This window comes from Pieris napi, chromosome 9, assembly GCF_905475465.1.
Source record: "Pieris napi chromosome 9, ilPieNapi1.2, whole genome shotgun sequence".
Classification (NCBI taxonomy): Eukaryota; Metazoa; Arthropoda; class Insecta; order Lepidoptera; family Pieridae; genus Pieris; species Pieris napi.
Window position 1 is genome coordinate 5,293,730 of NC_062242.1, and position 26,017 is coordinate 5,319,746.

The 26,017-nt window shown below is 33.5% G+C and overlaps 1 protein-coding gene across 2 annotated transcripts; it reads right to left on the reverse strand.

Annotated features, from left to right (window-relative positions):
* Positions 1–2,804: 2,804 nt before the first annotated feature.
* LOC125052721 (homeobox protein goosecoid-like) lies at positions 2,805–23,968 on the reverse strand. Of its 2 annotated transcripts, none has more exons than XM_047653718.1 (3): positions 23,253–23,968; positions 14,694–14,932; positions 2,805–3,731 (listed from the first exon to the last, which is right to left on the reverse strand). In XM_047653718.1, the coding sequence occupies exons 1-3, from the start codon at positions 23,467–23,469 to the stop codon at positions 3,522–3,524; spliced, it is 666 nt and encodes a 221-aa protein (XP_047509674.1). In that variant the 5' UTR covers positions 23,470–23,968; the 3' UTR covers positions 2,805–3,521. The 2 variants fall into 2 exon arrangements, with proteins under 2 accessions (XP_047509674.1, XP_047509673.1); XM_047653717.1 differs by having other exon boundaries at positions 23,247–23,968.
* Positions 23,969–26,017: the final 2,049 nt, after the last annotated feature.

Genomic DNA, 26,017 nt, shown 5'->3' on the forward strand with positions numbered 1-26,017 from the left:
TGGGAACATTAAAGTAATAACTTGCTATTCAACGACCCATTATTCATTGTTACTTTTTGATCCAGTTCTTATATGGAAATGAGTTGGTAGTGATGTGACATTTGTCCGGTATCATTGAACATTTATATTGCCTACGATATTCTGATCACGACGAGCTGTCAGTCTCCAGGTGTATATAAGTTATCGAGAAGTGTTTGAAAAGCAATTCAGTCGTAGCAGTCGGCAGCAATCCTGTCTAGTCGATAATCTAGATTGAGCTTTGTTGTCTAAAATCTTTCAACATGTACAAGCAGGTAAGTTTATTATACATTAATCGTTATGGATGTAATTATAATTATTCTGTGTCTTTAACATTGTTTAAAATCTTGTGTATCTGTGTCTACAAGTTGGGTGTTCAAGAAAAAAATATTAGGTCTCTAAAAAGAGCTTGCGCATAGTATTTATCTTAATATATATCTTTCATATTCATTTCTAGTTCTTTTTTGAATAAAAAGAGTTACCAAATTAATCTAAGAATTAAGCAATAAGACGGAAAAGCTCTTCTAGTATTTCTGTTGAACATTTAACAAGAAATTGTACAAATCATCAGCATCTAATTTAATTACATATGTAATAGGAAGTGGTGGAATGCAACGGGCGGCCTTAAGCCGCGTATTAATAATTAATAACTTAATACGCGTATTGTAGGCAAAGAAAGTGTTACTAACAAATTTTAAATATATTATAAATATTATTATTACATGCCCAAATTATATATGCTAAATAATACACACTATTCCGACGCATCGCTATATCTTAACTTAATCTTAACCATGATGTCACTATACGTAATTCGTATTTGTCAAGTTAATTTCTATTTATGACAATATTATATTTAGTATATCTTCGGCATGCTAAAGTAAGACATCTTAGTACCTAGTAAATAAAAAAATCATTGGCGCTGACCTTTGAAGGTCAGATTTCTGTATATGTTTAGGTATATAATTTATTTATTTCGTACAGGCAAGTCATCAGTCTTTTGTGTTTGACACACGCCGATGACTTCTAAGGGTCTAAGGCTTTCCGGTGCTCTTCTTACGAGCGAGTGTTCAATATTCATAGATTGTTCATGGGTTACACAGCTAGGGTTCGAATCTACGACTTCAGGGATGAGAGTCGCACTCTAAAGCCAACATAGCTCTCCTAGTACCTATTAAATGGTTGTAGAAACTACCTGTTCACTATATTTTTACTTGCAGTGCCTCTTCGTTATTGCTCTGATGTTGGTTGCATCAGCGGTTGCCAAGCCCCAAGTATTAGTGGACACATATGGCTACTACGCCGCTGCCGCTCCAGCCTACGTTGCTTCCTACAGTACCCCACTGGCATATTCCTATCCCTATGCATATACTTATTCGTATCCTCTCGCATATTATTAAAAACGATTAGGTATATTGAGTAGGAAAAGTACTCGTAATACTGGTTACCTTTAAACTGCGAATATGATACAAACATAAACTTATTGGTTAGATGTGAATGTAAAGCAATTTAAATGAACTGGATTTTAAAATATACTGTTTATCCTTGATAGTTTTGGTATTATTTCATCGCAACTTTTATTTCCCCTATACCACATATAACCCTATGCATTAGTCGTATATGTAACAGTATCTTTTTATAGGTAATCATCGTTTGTAACTTAAAGTTGTCTTGTCTCAAATGTAGGTGAAGAGTAAAATCATTATTACCTAAAAAACCTAGATACGAAAAGCTTGCTTAGGAGTTACTCAACTTACAAGTATGCAAAGTTTTTAACTGAAAGTAGGTAGTTACGCAAATAACGCACAAAAAATAATCAATGATCTCTGTGAATGATTTTATTTTAATAAAAAAGATTACGACACCTAGTATATCCATAATCCAAGGTTATGGTGACCACGATTCCTCTATCATTAGTATGCGCATGATGCGAGGCTATATTGCATTTATAACTTATGGTGTCTAATCAGCCTTCGTAATATCGAATATGTAGAACCTAGTACTGAGATTACTTAATATTTAGGTCGGTTATAAGCAGTTATTAAAAAATGTTAGCATGTGTATGTAGAAACCTTAATATTGAATCTTAACCAAGTAGGTTGATTTTAAGCTATAATGGGGTTTGATAAAAAATCAATTAATACAAAGAAGAATGAGTAAGCGACTTTATTCTTTAATTGCTTGTTATATATACTATGGTACACAACGTAGGTACATGAATATTCTATTATTGCAACTTTACAAAAAGCTACTAAAAGTTAAAGATTTTAGCTAGTAATATAGTAATAGTAGTAATACTGTGAAGTTAAACAAGTAGGTTTACTATTTGTTCTGAGCTCAGGCTGGTGTGTATGCGTAATTTAATATTTATAGTGTAGAACCTCAATTTGCAGGAGAAATTCAGATACATTTCAAGTATTATCCATAGATCAACAGTCCAGATCAGTTATTGGCTCTTCATAATGTAAAAAATATACCTACTATTTAACTCCATTGCACTATTGCTTATTATTATATGAGTCAATCTTATACCAGATTTATATGATTACTAGAATTCTGAACAAAATTATATTAAAATATTTATTAGATATCTAGTAATATAACTGCGTTCCTAATCTGTTATATTTAATGACTAAACATTGCGAATCTACAAAACTCCCCTCGTTTTGATTGTTGCGATCAAACATATTATTGTTAATAAATAACAACATTTATGTAACGAGTTAAATTTAGATACATAGTAGAAATGTAGAACTGTCACAATGAACTCTACTGAAACTTGAAAGTTTTATTGAAATGTTTTGAGACCATAAAAATAGTGCATACAGATTTCTGGGTTACGACTAAAATACAGAAATGGTATAATTTAGTACCTATGCTTACATGTCCTTACATAAATAAAAATAATTATTTTTACTGCTTAATGATGTATATATCTACTTCTTACCTACGTTTAGTAAATAAAAGTTACAAATTCTCTACAGCAACTTAAATTACAAAAAATATGCACAATATTCGACGAACCGCAACTTTCGGAACACAAGTTTTTGAAATCACTAAGCACTACACTTTTTATTCATGTCCACTGCATTTTTTTAAAATTCCTTATCCATGTATAGGGTAAAGGCAAAAACTGTCCATTCCCTAGGGATTAATTTCCTGAAAACGATAATATCCACGAATCAGAAAAACACTTGCTTTTAGCGACCGAACCTCAAACCAAAATAAATAGATTTTTAATATACAGTTGGTGCATGTGCGTTAAAAATTTGTTCCCATTTTTAAATTACTGATATAATACCGAATGGTATCAATGTGAAAATAGGAGCTATTGTTTGTTAGACTTGCTTTCGTGTTAAGGTAGTTTAATTTTGTTAAATTATAAAAATATGCCATGACCTTGAAAAAAACTATTTGTTTCGTTCTGAGTTTCACGGCGTAAAATGCAAGGATTGTATTTGACACATATGGGGTAGATTGTGCTGTATTTTTATCACTTCACTTTAGGCGACCTCCAGGTCAGAGTCCTCAGATTCATCGGTATAAGATCTAGGCGTAGGTGGCGCGGGCGGCGGCCGTAGCGGCGACGAGATGTGTGCCCTTTGCTGAGCCAATGCACGGCCGCACTCCCGCTCTTCTTGTAACTTACGAAGTCTTTCTTGTTCTTCTCGCTTTTGTTTTCGCCATTTAGCACGACGGTTTTTAAACCATACCTGAAACAATTATATTAGTTAGTAAAAATAAAATTATATAAGTTTACTTTAGAAAATTTACTTATGCTCTCGTGTCTATGCAAAACACATTAACTTAGTTAAGTGTGATTTATATTAAAAATATTAACTCAAACTCAAAATATCTTTATTCAAGTGGGTAACCAAGCACACTTTTGAATTGACAAGTTAAATTAATTGTAAATTTACATTTACTACCAGATCGCAAGTCAAGGGCGTAGAGAACTGGCAAGAAACTTTCTGCCACTCTTTTTAATCGCCAAGTATTGTCATACAAATAGTTTGAACTGGAGCAAATCAATCCCAAGGATTAGGATAATTTAAGTATTCCTCAAATTTATAAAACGCTTTATTGATTAATTTCCGTTTAACGAGTGCTTTGAATTTATTTAGTGATAATTCTCTAATTTCGCTTGGGAGTTTGTTGTAAAAACGAATACAATTTCCATATAAGGAGTGGTTTATCTTTTGGAGCCTGGTTGGTCGTACACTCAAATTAGTTCTATTTCGCGTATTATACTGGTGAAAGTCACCATTTGTTTTAAAATCGTTTATATTTTTTTGGACATACAACAAGGCTTCAAGAATATATTGACCCGATAGTGTCATAATATTTAATTCCTTAAACTTATTCCGTACCGACTCCCTCGGAGAAACACAACAAATACCCCGAACAGCTCGCTTCTGCAGCACAAATATGGATTGAACCTCTATAGCAGCACCCCACAGTAGAATACCGTACGACATAACGCTGTAAAAGTAGCTATGATACACAATTTTAGCCGTGTCCTTATCAGTAAACTGTCGGATTTTCTTTACTGCATATGCTGCAGAGCTCAGCCTATTTGAAAGAGTCTCTATGTGTGGGCCCCACTGGAGTTATGGATTACTAGGTACCTCTACTTGTAAACCCTGAAGATTTCGATAATTTTACATGAAAAAAAAATAGAAACAGCAAAAATTTTGTATTATATAGGTTTTATATTATGATCCTTGTTTTTATAGAATACCTACCTATTTCTATAAAATATAATTTCTTAATTTAAAATGTCTTGTTAGACCGGTTTCTATCAGCTCTTTAGATCTATTGGGCTTTCATTACTCAGGTGTTCCAACATAAATTTGTTCGAGTGTAAAATTGTATGCATATTTCAAAAGATATCGCCTAATATCTGTGTCGAGAAGACTCAATACTATTTTATTGTGCACAACAGTCAATCAATACATTTTATTTATCGTTATCCGCAATGAATGGACCGAATTTTGTAAGTATTTGACAAGCTACTGAACTGGTAATATGTATCGTGAATAGACTCTCTTTTGTTGTATTCATCAATGAGGTTTCCTGGGATGCGTGTTGCTACTTCCACTCGACTTAGCGTGTACAAGTGTAGAAAACTGCGTGTGGTCCGCGTTTACATTTCAATCTGCCATCACAACATTATGGATGGGATATTTTTATGCAATAAAAAAAAGATATAAATACGTTTTCATTACCGAGTTAACATGTAATATTATTTAATGTCTATTAGGAAATAAGTCATAAATTTAAACATACTTCTTACTACTCTAGTTTAAAATAATATCACACAACTAAAAAATGTAGTAGTTTAAAATCAGTGTGCATAGTAATGATTTAAATTAGTTAATGCAAGAATATAGGACTGCCAGTTTCTTTAATTTCTATAAAGCTTTCAGCTCAAATATAGAAAAGTTTTATTCTCAATTGTCAAACAACTATATTACTTTATTCATCTTTATACAATGGAGATTATAGTCTTCTGCGAGGCGTCGAAAACGCACAATTCATCAACGATGCCTCCATTGTTCAAGTTAATTGCATTACAAGTGTCGGCCGGTAGCTCTACAAAAGCCCTATTAACTTTCGGTAACGAGTGACGGGCTTTTCGCACATCGAATGCCGCATTGTTGGCCATTCGAGCGGCAAATATGGCCGCTGCCACCGGCAGACCTAAGGGCGTCTACGATCATATCTCCATTTCCACTCTGCATTGTCCTCTCCCGCAATAAGATTAGTTTTACGCCTTTGTTTGCTCGCTTTTGTGTACATAACTCTTTTATTGTGTGATTTTATCTTCCAATTGCATTCAATTACGTGAGCCCATTCACGGTAACTATTTTTGCACATGAGTATTCTTCGATATTTCTGCAACGTGTTTTGTATAGTTATAGTTTTTTAGGTAATGAAAAATTAGATCCAACTATTCCTCAATGTTAAAATCAATATCGCACAGAAATGCTTTAATATGAACGCAAAATTACCAAATTCTATTGTAGTCGGTGCACTGCAAAGCCAGCATGTTACATAATTTCAAAGCTCCCGGGATACGGTATACGAAAGTCAAACAAGCTTTATTGTAAAAGTTCAATAGTGGATTATTAGTTTAGCTACGTTAGCCGTTATCAACTTTGGGATATCATAAATTAATTTCGACGATACCTTAACTACTTGACATAATTTAGTTCTATTAAGTAGGTAAGTTACTAAGTAGTGAACTCCGAGGAATTCCATTATGTACCTATTATGATTTTGTATAAATAGTACTTAAAGTTTTAAAATGTTAGCAAATCGTCAGAATAAAATTACAAGCAGATAGATCTGAGAAACAAAGCTAATATCTAATTGTAAAATATTGTATTTGTTATTTCCAAATTCAATTAAATTAGAAAAAGTCTAGTTAGGTTTAGGCACCCTCTCCCTAATGTTACAGCAATTATAATGGACTAATAGCGTGAAGAGTGTGTTTTGGGAAGACGAGCAGATGACATGGGCGGAGCGCCTGTGGCTATACGAGCCACGCCTCGACGCCTGCACCACGTCAATATCAAGACTCGGGAAGTAAATTTATCAAAAGATTAGTGACAACGCAGAGCGACATAATATATATAATTCAGTGCCCGTGTGCTACTGAAAGACGAGTAAAGAAATCATGTATCTAATAATAGACTTAATTTCTATAGTAAGTCATAAGGTTAAAATTGTAGTAATTTTTAGCTATATACTTTTTGAGCAGAAAAACATCATTGATCTGTTACGGTCATATAAGGCTTATTACCAAATTGCCTATTAGAAAAAGCAAATTACCACGTAACATACAGAAATCTGACGGCAAGGGCCACTGTTATTTTTATTCGTTTTCAAGTAAGTAATTTATGACATAAAAAAAATAAACCGTATCTATATCACGAGTGTCCTTATTTAAAGTAAGTATACTTATTGGTAGAGTAAGAGCGTGTGAATTGCACAGGATGTGCACAGAGTGGCGGCGGCGAACCGAGCCCAAACTTATTGTAATAATGTTGTTAGAACAAACAGCTCCCCCTTCGCCTTGTTTGAGATTACAATTACGGTTTTAGCGAACTGATTTATTAATGGACCGCCTGATCCGCCTTTGATACTTTAATGTCGATTTAATTTACATTTACTATTCGCTGCCAAGATACTTGTTTAGTTAATTAGCGCTACTAAAGTTGTGACACAAAATACAACTTATGCCGTAATTTGGATGTACAATATACAATTTGATTTATTCATATAGGTACGTGTACGTTGGCTACCTCCATTCATAATTGCCCTTAGTAAAATACCCTGTTAATAATTTAAAATAAAATGCTTAGAATTGGATAAGAAACCATCCTTTGCGTTTATAATATTGTCCTACTGTAAATAATTATTAAGAGTATATATTATAATATATAATTTAAAATAGGTATTCAGAGCTATCTCTGTATCAAAAACGTAACGTATTAAATCGAAATTACGAGAATTGCAAATTAGCTCACATTTTTATAAGCCGTGTCAAAGCTCTCACACCTGTCGTATTGCTACTCCCCATTAGCAGTGAAATGCATTAGTCAATATTAAAGATGCCGTCCGCGAGTATAATTCCACAAAGGGCACTTCAAATCACACCCATCTCTTTTCGCTAATGTCAAAACATCATTCCTCTCCACAGCCGGAGGCAGAAAAAGAATCCCCTAGTGTCTGTCACTTCGTATCAATTACCACACGCAAACACCCATGACCGCCCCTGTGTATTGCCATAAAGTCCTATCTACGCACAATGCGGCAGCCGAATCGAAATTCAATTGTCAAAAGATTGCTTTTATAGAGCCCCGAACACGGCTTAAATCGAAAAAGTATTTTATCAAGAAAGTTCTTTTGCAAAATATGACTTAATATATTGGTGGCAAGAGTGAAATTCGTTAAGCTGTGAATTCGCGTAAGGCTCCCGGGGGTCGCTTTCCAAACATCGCTCTCCCCTAAACGTTATACTTTGAAAACAATAATTTATATTGCGTAGCGAACGCGTCCATAAATAATAAAGTGATACTTTAGCCAGCGGCTTCACCACGTTTCCAATATAGTCGTATTTTGAATTTGCGAGCTAAGAGGATTGTTAATTTATTAATTACTCTATTATAATATAAGGACCTGAATAACGTTACACATGTATACGATAATTAATACGTATCTAATATCTGTGACGGAAATGAGTAAATAACTTACAGCTAGAAGTTAAGAGTAGAGTTTGTGTAGCATGGTAAGTTTGATCAAATAATTGCAAATTGATAAAACAATGTACACCTAATGGACGTATCTAACATATTATACAAAAGAAAGATAATAAATACTGCTATTACGCTGTAATATATTTGTGTGATTTAGAATGAAACAATGCTTAAAAATAATTGAAATATTTGTCATAGGTCGTTTGACGTAACAATGTGGACTAACAAGCGGAAAACGAAGCAGGGTAGAACTCTTTGATCACTTCATCCCGGATCGCTGCTCAGTTATAAAAGCGTTATTGCTTTATTGCGGAAGTGAAAGACAAAATGGCGCCTCTTTATTACTTAGTAACACATTGCGAGTATCACTTTTATAGGTAGCTATTACGAGATAAGTCCTGGGGGCCCGGGGGAGGCTGTGCAGCGTGATGAGGAAGCTCCCGACGCTGGGCGGAGCGACACGCCTACTTTTTCATGTCTGCTGGATATCTAGTTTGTCATTCCGTTGTAGCTAATATGTTTTCGCTATACTTGATAATATAGGTATTTTTTTTTTTTACTAGGTATTAAGAAGTTTCTTCACTAACAAATGCACATGCTTTTCAGTTATCTATTAGGGGTAGGGTATCTATTCTGGTTTTTTACCAGTGGCGCTACAACCTTTTTATGGTCTGGGCCTCAGATTTTTCGTAATCGAGCGAGCGAGTGTACATATATATAAATACACACATATGGAAAGTCCATTGAAGATCGAATCTACGAGCAAAGGGATGAGAGTCGCAATTAGAAGCGGAAGTGCGACTTGTATGTTGCGCTTTAATTATTTTTAAAATTGTAAAGGTTTTTAAAAACAATTTCATGTAAGTATACGAAAATGTAGTTTTCTCTGTAATTAATTAGATTATAATTTAGCTTCTACAAGCGCACCACCGCTTTGTTATGATTTAATTAAGAGTGTCAAATGAAAACACTGAACGAAATGAATAAGCTCCAGAGATTTAATCAGACAGAGCTTGGAATAAAGATCAACATTGACATGGAGCAGAGAGCCCCGCGGGCTCAGCGCGAGCCGCGAGACAAGTCGAGATTACATGTCTCTTTAATTATTAATTAGACAAAGAGTTGAAATGTCTACCACATAACAATGATAACTGTCTCTTACCGTTTACATTATTCAAGACTTAATATTGACGTTGTAAAATTGTCTTTACCGAATCTTAGAAAATGCAATAAGTATTTAAAATTTATAGCTTGTCGAGAAATCATATTATGTTTCAATATTGTTGCTAACAAATTAAAAATGTATTTAATGTTTTATTGCATGATGTATGGATTTTAGAATCATAATTATTGTAAAAACGCGGTTGTTTTTAGGAGACTAAATATAAAATATGTTAATGAAAGTTTCGTATTTTTTAGTTATTATAATTAACTATAAATTTAATTTAAAAAAAAAACCTAAGTAACCGCCACCAAAGATAAAACAATTGACTTCTTTATTAAAAAAAGTACCAGTGAGCTTAACCATCGGTGTTAGTCTTAGATGTCTGTATTTGTTTGCTTGGTCCTTTGTCCTTTTTTTCATGTAGGTGATCAGCTTTCTATGCCTATTAAGATCAGGCCCAAAGCTAGCAAAATTTATGATTCCTCCCGCGCGTCTCCGCTTTAGTGACAAACGCAATCACCGTCGCGCATCTAAACGTATAGTACAAACTCGAGGGCATTTTGAACGGTGCGTAGTAGTATATGCAATACAATTGAATAAAATATAAATCTGTGATGAACCACGAGAAAAGAGTAGCCCCATACCAAATGGAGCACCGTGTATGCAAACCTACTCACATGGGCCTAAGTGTATTTATTTGTAATTGTAAGAGCCGAACAATATTACATAATTAATAAATATGTATTATAAAAACTTAAAGCTAATATTTTTTTAATTTGTATGAAAGAGTAATTTTTATAACTACTAAACCGATTCAAAAAATGATTTCTATAATGATAACACTGTCTGTGTGTTATTTTATATAAAATATATATGCTAGCAAAAATTATAAGAACGAGTTTTTTCGTCTATTATATTTAACCATTTTTAATATTAGTTGGTTTCTTTTATCTATTTATTGACAGCTAACAGCGGCAAAAAAAAAAATATATTCAATAAAATCATAAAGTAGCATCTTTTTAGTTTACATTACTATACATTATACGCGGTTTGATATGAAATTTTATGGAATCTTTTTTTTTTAATTTGACTAATTACGTACTTTATACTAATATTATAAATGTGATATCTCGTTTCAATGGAGCGAGGGCGACTGACTAGTGAAACAAACGAGGACTCAAAGTTCGAGTTGGATGAGACGGACGATACAGTGTTTCGCGGAATAAAAATGAAGAAAACGCCAAATGATTTTTATCAAAATAACTCGTAATATATACGATATTTCATAAAATCGCTAGTAACAGCTCTCGGCTAAATAATGTGCTATAATTCAATTAGTTTTTGACTCCATAACACTCGCCATGATTGAATAAATTCGAAATTAGACAAATGTTAGAGGTGACTTTGTGATTTTATAGGAATTTATATTGTATTGTATTTTTAATTAGAGCCAACCATTGAAATTATAGTGTAGGATCAATACATATCTTTGTTTTTAATTAAAACATCACATACTTAGATTAAATCAAATCTACGATGAGTGTTTTGCTTTTAAGCTTACTTTATTTTGAAAGAAGAATATACCAATAATGATAAAGTAAAATAACGGGCAATTTTAATTGTTTTTTTTTTTACATTGTGCATGATCGAGCAAGCTCATAATTTTCCTAGCAGCTATTACTATAGTTTTAATTAATTCCTTGTGTCTATACGTCAAATTCTCTATGCTTTTCCGTGTTAAAACGGTAAATTAAACTGATTTTGTTTTTTTTAATGCTTTTTTTTTCACATTGTTAAATAGTTCTTAAGAAAACAGGAATAAATGTGTTTCTACTAAAAATTCACGTTAATATCTACATTAACAAAATATTATAATTCTAAGATAAATCCGTAACCTAGCATCGACGGGTTTCTGCACTCTCTGGATAACTTTGAATTTGGTGAATTACCATGATATAATTAAATTTACGGATATTCCTGAATAATGCTTAAAATCAATAATTTGACTTTTCTTGAATAATTGGACGAAACTTTGTAGACAATAAAAAATCTGTTTTCTTACTGTACCTACCTAATAAAAGAAAACTGAAATAAATAATATGTGTATCTTTTATGTAATTGTTTTAAATAAATAAGAATATAAGAGATTCCTATTGATTATTTTAATGTCTAAATCAACAAAGTAGTAGGTACAGAAGTTGTAGAATTTTCATAGCAAGTAACAATTATGAATTCTGAAAGATTCCTGGAGGTCTAACGAATTTAATGACAAAGACAAAAGTAAAAGTCAAGCCAGATACCATTAAAATGCGGTTTTCAACACGACTACACTATCAGTAGATTCTTCTCTATCCCCAAAGAATAATCACTAGATATTTAGATAATAATCATAATTAGAAACGTTGACCGTCTTCTTATGACGTCTACTACGAGTAAAGCCTTATAATTATTTAGATAATAAGCTTTGCCACCATTTCAAGAATAAAATTTTATCAGAGGACACTTATTCGGCAACAAACCTATATGCAATGGAAAGGAGCATGGTCGAAAAAAGATAGATGGAGAAATCAGGATCTTAGCCACTATGCAAGAATGTATGCCTCTTGCATTGGAACGACTATTAAGAAACTGAAGTGGAAGGGACAAGGCAAGTTAATAAATGTGGTAAGAAGAAATGGTCCATTTATTTGTACATACCTGCAGGATGGATATTACTTGACTTAGCTGTCACTACAAGGGGTAGGGTAGAAGGGTAGGTATATATAAAAATCTTCCTAAAACAAGGCAGTGTTACGAGAGAGTAATACGTAGGAAGCGTCTCTTGTTTTCAGTTTAAAAAGTTTAATTACTTCTATATTTTATTTATATAATATATGTTGGGCCAAACAAAACAGTTAAACGAACGAAAACTCGATTTAGAACAAGTGTTTTGATGCCTAAACAAAAGCGATTTAATAATGCAGTTTCCAATTGCCGCTGCGTAAATAACAGGGGAACAACGAAACCGCCAATTTACTTTAACAACACATTTTTAGTCGCTATTTTCGTATGTTTTTTTTATTAAATTACAATAATTATTGTTACAGGACACTACATATGTGAAACATAATACTCGAATATTGGTATGTATTATTCAACATACTTTTAAATTCATACTTACATACTTTTAGATTCATACTTTTAAAAATATAAAAAGGTAACGATGTGTGTTTTGTTTTGTATTTCCAAGATAAACCAGCTGGTTTTAATATATTAATTAAACGTAAGTACCTGCATTATAAACAAAATATAAAAACTTGAAATTAAAAAATTGTGTTATCAGCGTAACAAGGAAATTTCTTGAAAAGAAAACAATGTTGCAAGTTGCGTAAGTCGGGAAAAATCCGTTATCCAAGAAAAAGCCCTATAAGTGACCCTCATTAGCGGCATTGTTGTGCTTTTAACGTTTTCGCAGCCTTCGGCTCAGGCTAGCATAAATAAATCAAATTTAATTAACTCAGATTAATTTTCGCGGCGCCGCCGTCTCACCCGCCTCTTATAGAGGGTCCCTTTTTATTTTGCCGGAGGTAAAATTCTCCATTCTAAACTGTATTGCTCGGTTTTATATGGATTCTTTAATAAAAAGTTTACACTTAGAACGTGTCGTCCGCTCCCTACTCCTGCGAAGCCATAGTGAAAATGTAGTCAATTAAATTAATCATTCTAACTTTATCTCGGAAATTAAAATAAGTACAAATTAACTGAACTTTGTTACTGTTACCTGCTGTGAACTCTGTTATATCATGAACGGTTTTGTACAAACATTTGGTGGTTTTAATGGAAAGATTCCCGGGAGTTTGAAATATTTGTAATTTTAATAAATTCTTATTACCTTCTTATATTTGCATGCTGTCATATTCGGAAAATAGCCTGCATTTTAAACAATATAAAGTTGAAGTAAATGACAGTACTCGTACTAAAGTGAGTTTTCATATGAATCAATATGAATAAATGATTTGTTCTAAGATAGTTATTATAATAATTATTCTGAATTCTTGCAGTAAAGTTCGAGAAGTCCACGCATTCAATCTAATTCAAGGTGAAGTTACAGGACACCATTTCGAAAGCCCCGAATGAGTACGTTAACCAATTTGCACAAGGTGTAAAAGAAATGCGGGCAGTCAAATAAAGAATCGGTCTGGGTGGCTGACTGGAGAGCGCTGGAGTGGTCAGCACACACTTAACGGAACACCGGTAGCTCGCAAACATCCCTAACACACGTCTTAGCCACAGAAAAATGAAAAAAAAATAGCTTAACTTTCAAATTCTCATAACCACAAAAATATGTCAAATTTAGGAATAGACTTTAACAGACAATTTGTATTACATTAAATAAAAAACTATATGGCTTATAAAATAAATAAGATTAAAAAAAAAACTATACACATTCAAAACTGAGAAATCTATTGTATACGTGTAAATTATATTAATACGTGTTTAATTGTTATGTCAGTAGCCGAAATACGCAATTTTCTTGTTTATCACCGTTTAAGTCGTGACTCAATATTATTTATATAGCTATATAGAATACCTTTAGTTTTCTGAACTCTACGTGCACCTAATATTATATTTTCGTTATATTTTTGTGCAAAAGTGCAATAAACAATATTTTTTTTACAGTTTATTCGTATCTTTTTGGCGTTAACTAATAGTAAATATCTATAATTTACTTATATTTTAATTTTTATTTGTATTATTAATTAAATATTTTAAGACAAAATCATTTCACTGAGGATTTTAAAATTAGGATAAAAAAATAGAAAGCTATTAGTAGATTATGCTATTGAACGAGATACTTCAACATAATACAGTTTTTTGGTAAGGCCACCCACATTTTGTTGGCGTGTAGAAATGTCACGTCATTTGTGTTTACTTATTTACTTTTACTGTTTATTAACCTTTCTGTACCGTAGTTTATTTTTAAACTACTTCGAAACATACAAAAGTCTTCAGTAATTATTAGTAGATTTGTAAAATATATCTGAACGAGTTAATATAAGCATTTTTAACATTTAATCTGCAAATTTAAATTTTTATACGTACCTATGTGCTTGCACAAAACAGTTTTAATTAGGACTGAGCTGCATTTCCTACTTGCGCACCAATTATATTTAATGCTGATTACCTGTCGCTTTACACTTAAATATTGGAAAAGCTTTTATTAATTTTTTCTCAGTTTTCAGAATTTGTATAATCATTGTACGTACCTCAACTCTTTCTTCTTTCAAGTCCACCCTCAGCGCCAGTTGCTCTCTTAACACGACATCAGGATAATGAGTCTTGTCAAAAGTACTCTCCAGTTGTTCTAGTTGCTCCTCGGTAAAGATGGTCCTATGTCTACGTTTACGTTTTGGAGGTGGACCCGACAAACCCGCCAGCGCTGCCGCCGCGTAGCCACCATATAGATTTGCATAATTGTTTGCATTCGTAACTGCGTTACTGACACCTGCAAATAAGCATGAAAAAACCGTGAAACCTCACGATTTAATTTGACGTCACAAAATTTGATTCGACATATTTTTCAATATGATTTTATTATCGTTAAGGAGCTAATTATGTTGGTTGCCGTCGGAAGTCTCAAATACCAAGTTCTATAATTTAATTTAGCTCGATGCTGCGCACGTTTGGTTTCATACATGTCTAGATTATGTCTAAATTCTACGTCGAATATGCACAATTTGACACCATAAACCACTGGTACTTAGTATAACTAGGGCAACACATAACAAGCTAATCTTTTGAAGATTTTAGTGTTTAGATATTTGTGATCGTCAAGTTTGACAACTATATCATATTTTATTTATTTTTCTTTGTAAAAATTGAGTGAGAAAAGTCTAAAAACGCACATTTCAAATATGACAATATTTTTCTATTTTCGAGGTTCCCTTATCACTCACTATAAAATCTTAAAAAAGCGAGGTGAGACGTACGTCAGACTGTATTAGAATTAGCATGCGGGAAGGCGAGTGGAGCGTGAATATCCCGGCTTAATGCCCTCCTGGAGCCATGAGCCCCGGCGGACCTCGCCAAGCGTTTAAAATACCGCTGTAAATAAGAATTGAATATTTTTGCATATTTCCTTTAATATTGGTATTACGTTGTATTATTTCGAATAGAAATATGAAAGCTTTCAACGCCGGCGGCACTAAGCGCTATCGATGTTATACTTTCCGTACCTACATGTTTACGTGTTTATTGACATAATATAGGTTTATCTTCTCCATTTCAATTACTTAAACTAAAACCTACCCATGTATACTACTATGTTTTTTGACAGTCGTAATTGCCGACCGTCATCACAGAGTAGATACCTCCATTTACTGAGTGCCTTTGACTCATTATCCGACTACAGTTCTTGGAGAAGTAGAGCATAAATAATCTTAATCTTTTGAGCTAGAAAAATGCGCCTTTTACATACCTATTTAATAGTACATGTAAGTAAGATCCATTAGTCAGACGTGTTCAAAAATGGTTCCAAACAAACATATTTGTCAAAATTAATGAATTTGGAAGCCATAGGTATACTTCAAAGATGATGTCTATAGATACATGGCTTCTCAATTCCCTTTATTTTGCAAGAATAAAATGTTTCTCTTACTTCCCCGCTGCGAACATCCAAAGCCCTGGAGATGTTTTGAAGTTTAAAAGTGTTTTTCTTGAAGAAAATACTTTAATTGAGATAAACCCTGTCTCCCCCTAACGTAGCGCGAGGGTTCGCCCGGGGCTCAGTATTTCTACTTCGTATTTAAGCAAAGTGAGTAGACAAATCGTGACATTTAATAGTTCGTAATATTAACCGAAAAATAAATATAAATGGGCATTTCAAACATGATAAGATGTTGTCCCCGTCGCAAAAAAACGTTGTCGATCAAGTAAGGTTACTTCCAAAGTATGCTTAATTGAGAAAATAGATAAAAATTTATATAAAAGTTATATTATATATCATAACTTTTTTATGTAGGTTACCCTTTTTACCTCAATAAGAAAGATATATTTTTTTTTAACTTTATAAAGGTAATACCTACAAGCTAAAACTAAAGCACGAATACATTTTGTGTAAACTCTAACGCAGTTAACCAATAACAACCCTTTCTCTGTCTCGTAGTAGTATTTATAATAGTATAACCGGTTTCAATAAAATAGATCTATTAGCGGATTGTAAAAATAAATCATTTTAAGGTGAAATTCTTCAATGATCTTTATAAAATATTATGTAGCAATCGATTAAAAGCGTTATAATAGTAGACTTTACGCGTGTAAGCTGTAGATTAAGGGGTTCAATGTAGTTGATTTTTCAATTAGATAAGACTGAATATAAATCAACATTATGAAATATTTTTTAAGTACTTTTGTTCCAATCAAAATCATACAATTTACACACATTGAAATAATGAGGAAACTGCCTACGAAGCTTTTCCTTACACTGTTTCCAAACAGTTCAATCTTTCCTTATCCTGACGAAATTGTATAATTTATTAATATCTATTTTAATATATTAATAACAGTTGGCGACATAGTTAAATAAAGTTTCTGGGGAGACATGGATGGAGAAATCCATACTGCAGAACCAGGGCCTGATTAACCCTTAGGCTAAATAGGCTGTAGCCTAGGGCGCGACGATCTAAGGGGGCGCGGGCGCTGAAATCGTGTCTTCGCTAGCATCATCCTCTGCATATTTCAACTAGACCAGACAAAACACTAAATGAACTGTGAACTCGATCTACAAGCAGATGGATAATTTGAGTATCTTAACTAGATAAAAAATCAGTTAAAAACTCGAAAAAAAATAAAAACCAAAATAGAAGTATGTAACAGCAATTTTAGAAAAATAAAAACTAAAAATTGCAATAATGTTATGCCTTTTGAACTCTGTGCTCGTAAAGTTTCAAATCGTTATAACACAGCTACAAGCAAGTTCTGTTGATTTAAAATCTAAAAGCCGCAGTTTTTAAAATCACCTAGCGAGGGCGCATCCTGATAATTAGCCTAGAGCGGTCAGAACTCTTGATCAGTCTCTGTGCTGCCCTGCGATTCTGTAACTCACTTCACGAACTCGCACAGCGGTTTTCGCATCGGCGGTCGCTCTCAAATCAGTCGTGAAGCAGTCATTTTATGATTTGGCATTCTGAAAAGGTGGGAGTTTGTACTTTATTGTTTATCAGAATGCCAAATCATAAAATGACTGCTTCACGACTGATTTGAGAGAGACCGCCGATGCGAAAACCGCTGTGTGAGTTCGTGAAGTGAGTTACAGAATCGCAGGGCAGAACACAAAAAAACGGAAATAACAACCCGTTTGATATGTAATTTTTAAGAATATCAAATTAATGCGGCTTCGTTCTTATTATTATAACAGAGGAGGTAGAAAGTAAAGCATAGAAATTTTACATTAAATTCATATAACCAAAAGAACTGGGGATTTCCACTTTATCACTTTTCGGTCTAGCTAACAATTTTCTGTCTAAAAAAGAATTAAGATGAGAACTTGTTTGAGACATTGGTATGTATGAAATTTGGTATAAGTAATTATATTTACATACTTTGGCGTAGCAGTTCGAATTAAAAAATCTATATCTATACTAATACATATTATAAAGAGGAAAGGTTTGATTTTTTGTTTGTTTGAAATGAATAGGCTCCGAAACTACTGGACCGATTTCAAAAATTCTTTCACCGTCGGCAAGCTACACTATTCCCGAGTGACATAGACTATGTTTCAATTTCAAAAAAAATAAAAGTAGGGATGCTTACTAAATCTTGAATAATCTAACCCAAGGTGTAAAAAAATAAACAAAAAACTTCCTTCAATCGTGTGCGCTGCGAAAACTATTAATGCTGTATTACAACTTTTTAGGACACATCACTATCTATAAAAAATGTCGCGACAGCATGTCTCTATCTTTTATAGTTACGTCACAATAAGCGTCCTTTTATTATTATTTTTTTATTAAAATAGTACCTATTAATTGATCCTTATCAAAATAATTACCAACGTTTCACATAAGTTAAAATTTAATGGCATAACCACCAAAAAAGCATGGTGGATTGGTGTTCTCCTGCCTTTTCTCTTGAATAGTTTACTACTATGTAATATAACAAAAATCTTAGCCAAAGCAACGCTTGGCCGAGTCTACTCGTATTATATATTTATTTATAAATTAAATATCATTAATTTCCAACACACACATAATATATACTGTTCAGATTTCATTTAAACATTGCAGACCAACTGCTGATATGGCTCACGTGTTCCAAATCTTAACAGCTGAAGATGCGCAATACACCAACAGCTCACTAGAATAATATTATGTATGTGTAAATAGTATACCTATATCATGTATGTAATTCATATTTAAGATAATGTCGTTAGATAATAAATCAGATTTGAATATTGCTCTGTCTTATTCATTTCTCGCTTCCTCTCAAAGTGGCGAAGACTACTTCAAGCCCTTAATTATCGTGGTGAGCCTGCCCAGTAGCTTTGAGATAATCCCACCACCTCGAACCTTTGATCCTATTCGTAGGGCTCCGTCTGTTACCTTAGGTCTCTTGGTGCAGATATCCCGTACTTATTTATATATTCACTATTTATATGTTAGGTTACGACTGTAGGGCTCAGGGATGCATAGGGTTGTTAGGTTCTTACGTCTCACCCTCTCATATATTTAGTAATCTAGTGCAGTTTGCTCATACATACATTACATATACTATTCAGATACTCCTGACATTCAATACATATAGACATAACTTTAAGACCAAGACTTTTTGTGATAACAAATTACTTGTACCTATCACTATTGTACCCACTACTAAAAACTTACGACTTCACTACCAAAGAAAGACGTAAAATACAGACATATAAAATAGACTACACGACAAAACTTAGGTGGTTTATATAAAAAATATTCACCATTTCTACAAATATATTACAAAAAAATACAAATACATTTAAAAGGCAAAGACGACGACTTGGGCGACAGCCGCCAGACAACTACAACAAGACATATCCAAATGGATAAACGAAAAGTAAAGACAATAACATACAAACAAACAGACAGTATCCGGATGGGGCATAGACAATTTTGTCACCATTCATAAACACAGACATGGGCGATTCGTGCATTGCTTAATAGCTGCTGGATGATAAATAAAGAAGAAAATGCAATTTACAAAAAGAAGAAGAAGAAATTCAAGTTCATATAATATACTAAAAAAGACATAATTAAAAAATATATAACTACATATATGTATATACTGACGGACTCATAAACTGCATCAAACTTCAGGATTACTTTGAAATGATTTTTTTAATAAGTATGCAAACTTTTTAGATTAAATAAATATGCAGAGACTGGCCTTTAATCTTAAAAAAAGCAATATTTAAAAATAGAACTGCAGTAAAACAAATGAATATAGCCGAGAAAAGAAAATTTACTGGTAGTATCAGATCTGCGTGTTTTTTAAAATTGATTCTTATTGATTTTTTATTCTTTTGACAAGTGAATTATTGTTACCAGCAGAATTGTTGGGTTAGCTTTTTAACTCATCGAGAGTTTCTGAACCATAATATGGATACTTCGCCCGAACAAGCTGCTCAAATTGTAGCATTGGTGCGGGAGGGCTTGGATCAACGAACGATTGGTAGAAATTTAAATTTAAACCAGTCTACGGTTTCTAGAATATACAGAAGGTTTGTGGAGACATGTTCTTACAAAAAGAGACGTGGTACAGGCAGAACTCGACCAACCACCGGTCGTTATGACCGATTAATTGTTACAACTTCCCTGCGAAATCGTTTCATCACGTCATTTAATATCAAAACAGAGCTAAATGAAGTGCGTGGAGTAAACGTTAGTGCACGAACAATAAGAAGAAGGTTAAAGGAAGGGGATATCACCCCTTTTAGACCAGCAAATGGTCCAAAATTGTCTGTAGCTCACAGACAAGCTCGCTTAAGATTTGCGCGTGATCACCAAAATTGGACAGATGAGCAATGGGCCTCCGTATTGTTCACAGACGAGTGTAGGACATGTTTATATGGTGCAGATTGTCGCAGAAGAATCTCGATCTATCTCGACAGTCGAAAGTCTATCGTCGACGTGAGGAGCGATATGCTCAAAGTTGCATTGAGGAGCGTGTTGCTTTTGAAGGCGGTTCGTGCATGGTCTGGGGTGGCATATAAATGAACGGGCGAACAGAACTTATGTTCATAGACATTAAATTGTATAATTTTAACACAAAACGCCTTCGCCTTGCATGTACCGTAGCAAAGCTATAATTCAACAACTAACATTAGGTACACGTTTAAGTAAACTAAAAAAAAATGTTTTGTGTCGCGCGGGGAAAAACATACAGTTAATTAATAAATAACTGCATTGTTCAGCACATTTTGAAATACATGAACTATTTTAAAATGTTTTTTTTTTAATTTTATTATTTTGTAATTTTAGTTTTTATTTTTCTTTCAACGTTAGTAAAATTAATTAATTTCATTATAACGAATAACATGAAGATGGTTGAAGATGCGTTGCCAACACTACAGATAGGTCTACGGTCACCGAACGCGAGTGAAGATTCCACCTAAGGTAACAACCTGCTTCTACAACGTGCGTGCACGAGACGCTGCAGTATATCTACAGTATTTACTTATTATATTTTACCTAAGCATATATAGGTACCAAAAACAATACCTAGATCATTGTATTATTTCATATTAAAAATAAACTTACTATAAATATAATTATTTTATCTATTAATGCCATTACAAACCATTTTATTTATTAAAGAAAAGACCGCTTATGATGTTTAGGACGGAATTTTTTTTATTTACTTACATAAAATGTTTTCTAATGTATATTTAGTTTTAAATGATGATTTAAGATAATATGATGTACCTGTATAATATGTGTCATTTATTAACTTTTAATTCTGATTATCACAGTAGTATATTTTTCTGTACTGACTAAATTTCACAGCAGCTTTTCTAAAAAAATTCTAACGACTTAGCTGGTACTTTACATCTGTAATTGAGATATTTCGTTAACAAAAACTATTAATTATGAGGTAACTGAAATATTAAACCAAGTAACTTACAAAGTAAGCAATTTGGAAGGGTAGCTAGCAAAAAGTTGGATACTGACCGCAAAGGATAAAATAGGGTGGTAAAAGTTGGAAGAGGCCTTCTCCCGGAAGGGGACCGCATCTTAGAATAACAAAATTGTAAATAATATACTTAAATCTCTTTTTCTATACTGTTATTTAGCTATCGTTAAAAATACAGTTCAATTAAAGTCACCTCGTGTTCAGACGTTTCCTATCATGATTAATAGAGGAAAGTGACCAAATATGGGATAGTATCCCTAATATGGAATACCCCTATTTCTCCCAAATGCAAACTCACATACTCATTAAACAATGATTTTCTGTCTCCTCTTACTCCCGTTTACGCGTACAAGTTGTCGCATGTCAGTTGAGCAAGAGCTTTCGTCATTGTGACAGTTTTTTGTTTTGTCGCTACCGCATAACTTTCTAAGGTATGTTAAAAATACGTATTTTTCGTAAAGAAAGTGCACACAGTATTGATTTTATAGCTTTAAGAGACCGTTTAGACGTTCTTTTGTATGTTTTAGCGGTATTAGATGATATTACTTTCTTAAATATAAAAATCTGAATGTCATTTTGAAATCGTTGGAAAATCCAAATATGGACAGATCACAGTATCCAATTATGGACTATTCCATAATTGGTTCTCTGAAGTATCAGCTGACATGATGAAATTGTTAATTATATTTTTTTTAAATGTTTTACCAAAATGGCGGGCGTCAACTCAAAAACAAAGCGAAAAGAATGGATTCAGAGCATATGGCGGAAGTAATAAAATTAGTAAGAGAGAAACAAATGGGTTATTTAAAAGCTGGAAAATACTTTGATGTGTCAAGATCTACTTTGTTTTGATTATGTCAGAAAAACGAATTTTCTCCAGAACAAGCCGCAGCTACTACACTGGGAAAGAAAACTGTCGTGTTGGCAAAAAAAAGAAGTAAGAATGAGAAAATATCAAAAGGAAAAAACCAAAAGAGATGACTAAGCCTAAATCAGATAATGAGGAGGTGATGCTATTTGATACTGACAGTGAACCCGATGCCTTGATAGGATATACAGCTCCAGAATCTGAAGATTCGGAGTGTATTTTCTGTGGTGTGCTGTTTTCGAATGATACTCATGGGGAAACATGGATCAAGTATCTTATGTGTGGACTCTGGGCATGTAATGATTGCGCTGTGCCAGAGTTTGATACCTGGATTTGTGACTTTTGTAAAAAAATTGTGTACCTTTCTATATTTTTACCAAGTTTCCAAAGAGTCTCGTGTATTTTAAGGTTAATTTTTGATAGTGTTTATAGTATTCCATATTTGGGGTACCTATTCCATATTTAGATACCTAAATCTTTATTTAGTTTCTTAAATTTTTTCTTACCTTAAACTAATCAATAAAACCTAAACTTATTACAAACTAAAGTGCAAATATATGATTGTTAATAATTACCACAAAAAGTTTTTTATTTATAACACTTGTGGAAATTATGCCTAAAAATCAAAATGGTATTCCATATTTGGTCACTCTCCTCTAATAGTAGACTGCATAGGTAATGATATTTTAAGATGTTTGTTGTTGTTGAATGCGAGTGCGATGTGCACAAGCACAATACAAGGGTAAAAAACATGTGAATTAATATAATAAGAATAACAAATCATACTTACACGTACCGAAAAGCTCGTGTGCTCTGTGGAAGGGTGTATGAGCAAGGTGATGAAGCTGCAGCGGCGGTATTTGCGGCGGCGGTCGCGGCGCCAGGATGCTGTCGATGGTGAAGAGCGGCGGTGGAGGGCGGTCAGCCAGGGAACCTGCGCCCGCGCCTCCCAGCAGCAGCGCCGTGCTCAGTAGCGCGGGCGCGTCGCGGCCCCATGCGCCCGCCCCGCCCATCTCACGCTCCGCCACGCTGCACGCCACTCTCACCGCTCCCACGATATGCCTTCCTTACACTGCATTATACACTCATACTACACTTAACACAATGCACTTTAAATCCTTATGATTCTAAATATCTAATCGTTCTTTTTTCGGTGACTCACGGGTTGATATTAAATAGTGATATCGATAAGCGATTAATATAATTATTGGATAATAAGATGTGATGCGATTGCGAGTAAATCGTGTAAGTGAATCGCGGAGCAGCGGCCCGGTGTCGCGGCCGAGGACGTGTGGGGAGCTGTGACGCAGGGCGGGCGGTGGGCGTATACCGCGGGACTCCGCCCCTCGCGGAGCTTAATGGAAGTGACAATACGACGCTCCCAAACATTTACAACCGGTAACCCCTCCTCGTAATACGAAATACTCAAGTATTAAATACATTCAGGAAATATCATACATACGACTCTGATAACTTTAGAGATCGAGTTATATAATATAGTCATAGAAAATATTTGATATCTATTTTTAGTATATTCCGCATTGCACGTGTATAACATTAAGGAATTTTATATACAACATCAAATTGAGTTTGATTTTATTATTATAAATATAACGTTTTATTAGCAATATTGGCTAAAATTTTACGTAAATAAGATTTGCGTAAAAAATCTTAGGTAGGTACGTGTATACTTAAAATTTACGACAATTAGTATCTATAGGTATGGACAGACTTCTTTAAACTAACAATTTAAAACCACTAGGTACCCATAGATTTGTCTACCAATATAATATTACTTCACGAGAATTTAGAACTTACATTAAGAATCTATTAATTAGATATAGCTTTGTCAGACCTAATTCTAATATGACCTTAGTGTATCTCTAGATTTTAAGTAGGTATGTTTAGGTGAAATAAGAAAGCTAGGGCTTAAAGACACTCATCAACGTATACAAAAGTGATACAAGGTTATTTCTTTCACATGGCTGGTGGTGCACATAAACAGACAAATAGTAATACCCTTGAATAAAGCTACAATACGATCTTTACGTGACAATTGTGAACGGATTAGTTTGATATCTAACGAATTGAGTCGCGTTTGTGGAAACTTGCGCCTGAGGCTTGTGTGACGTGTTCGCCTTTTTGCAGCTTACCACGCTAACAATATAATTCTGATCCACCCACTATAGGCTCAACGTTTTACAACGACGCTAAAGAACCAAGAAAAAAGAACAGTCTCTAATCACAAAAAGCATATCCTACAAAGGTTTTGGGTAAGGATTGTTCATTGGATGCCACGCGATATAAGATAATAATCTTCCTGCTACATTTTCATGGATAGACATTGATAAAATATAGGTTCTTGAGACAATATTTAACTGAGTGAATGAGTTTCCTAACTAATAGCTGTTACTATGATATTTATTTTCTACTATTACCTTCTAGTTATTTTTTTATTTGTCTTCTAACAATTTTAAAATAATTAGGATAACGACAAGTTAATTTTTTCTCATATGTGTATACATACATGAACACGAACGTAAACAAATTCAGCTATTATATACTCTGTTTGTTTCAGATCCTAAACTAAATACATTATTTACCTACTACGTATATCTAGTTACCTCTTTAGCCACAATAAACTGTGATTATGTAACCATAAAAACAAATAAACAATTGTACAATAAATAGATCCCAGTTAAGTATGAAAAGTAATGCATTGAGCGTAGCATGGCCCCCAGTAGGCCGTAGAGTCACGCAAATATTGACAAAGGTGGGAACTAGAAACCCGAGCGCTCGTCTGTTTGCCTGTAATTGATGTAATTAGTCGTGTCGACCATCTGCCAACGATAAAACTTGGAATCCAATGTTTAAATAGTTAATACGATACTTTCATGGACCGGAAACGTCTCTACGGTGTCCTGTTCGAGCAAATATTGGCACACTCCATGATGCGTGACAACGACGCCATCAGCGTATGGTTTACCTTATTTTTATTATTATATTATATAATTTGACCATACACGTAATTGGTTTGAATTTTATTTAATATGAAATTTAGCGTAGGTTTATTTAGGTTTATTTCTTTTCATTTGTGATCAAAATATGTAATTAGAAAGATGTTGGTAAGTTTATCGATTTTCGGTTCAATTGTTAAGTTTCACTTTTAAATAAGTGCAAGAAGCTTCATCCATAAACAAGTTATCTTTTATTTGATAACATCTTTATATAGGCCTAATGTAAATTAATTTCTAACCCGTATTCAATAAAAGCATTCCTAAGAAATATTCAAAGTTAATGATATACACGTAAAGTATGTCACCAATTTGTATGTAAACAGGCAGCTGGTATCCCTACCCCTACTGGCAATGGAAAATTAACTCTCTATAATACGGCGATTATCCGCGTATGACTTAATACGAACGGTCACATAAAGGGCATAAGCATTAAAATATCTAACAATAGAAGGGATTATCCCGGGATAACCTCCGGAGCGACAACAATATGTTCTTTAACCGCGTTCTCTATAAATAACGAGCTAAATAGGTACTGATACCCATA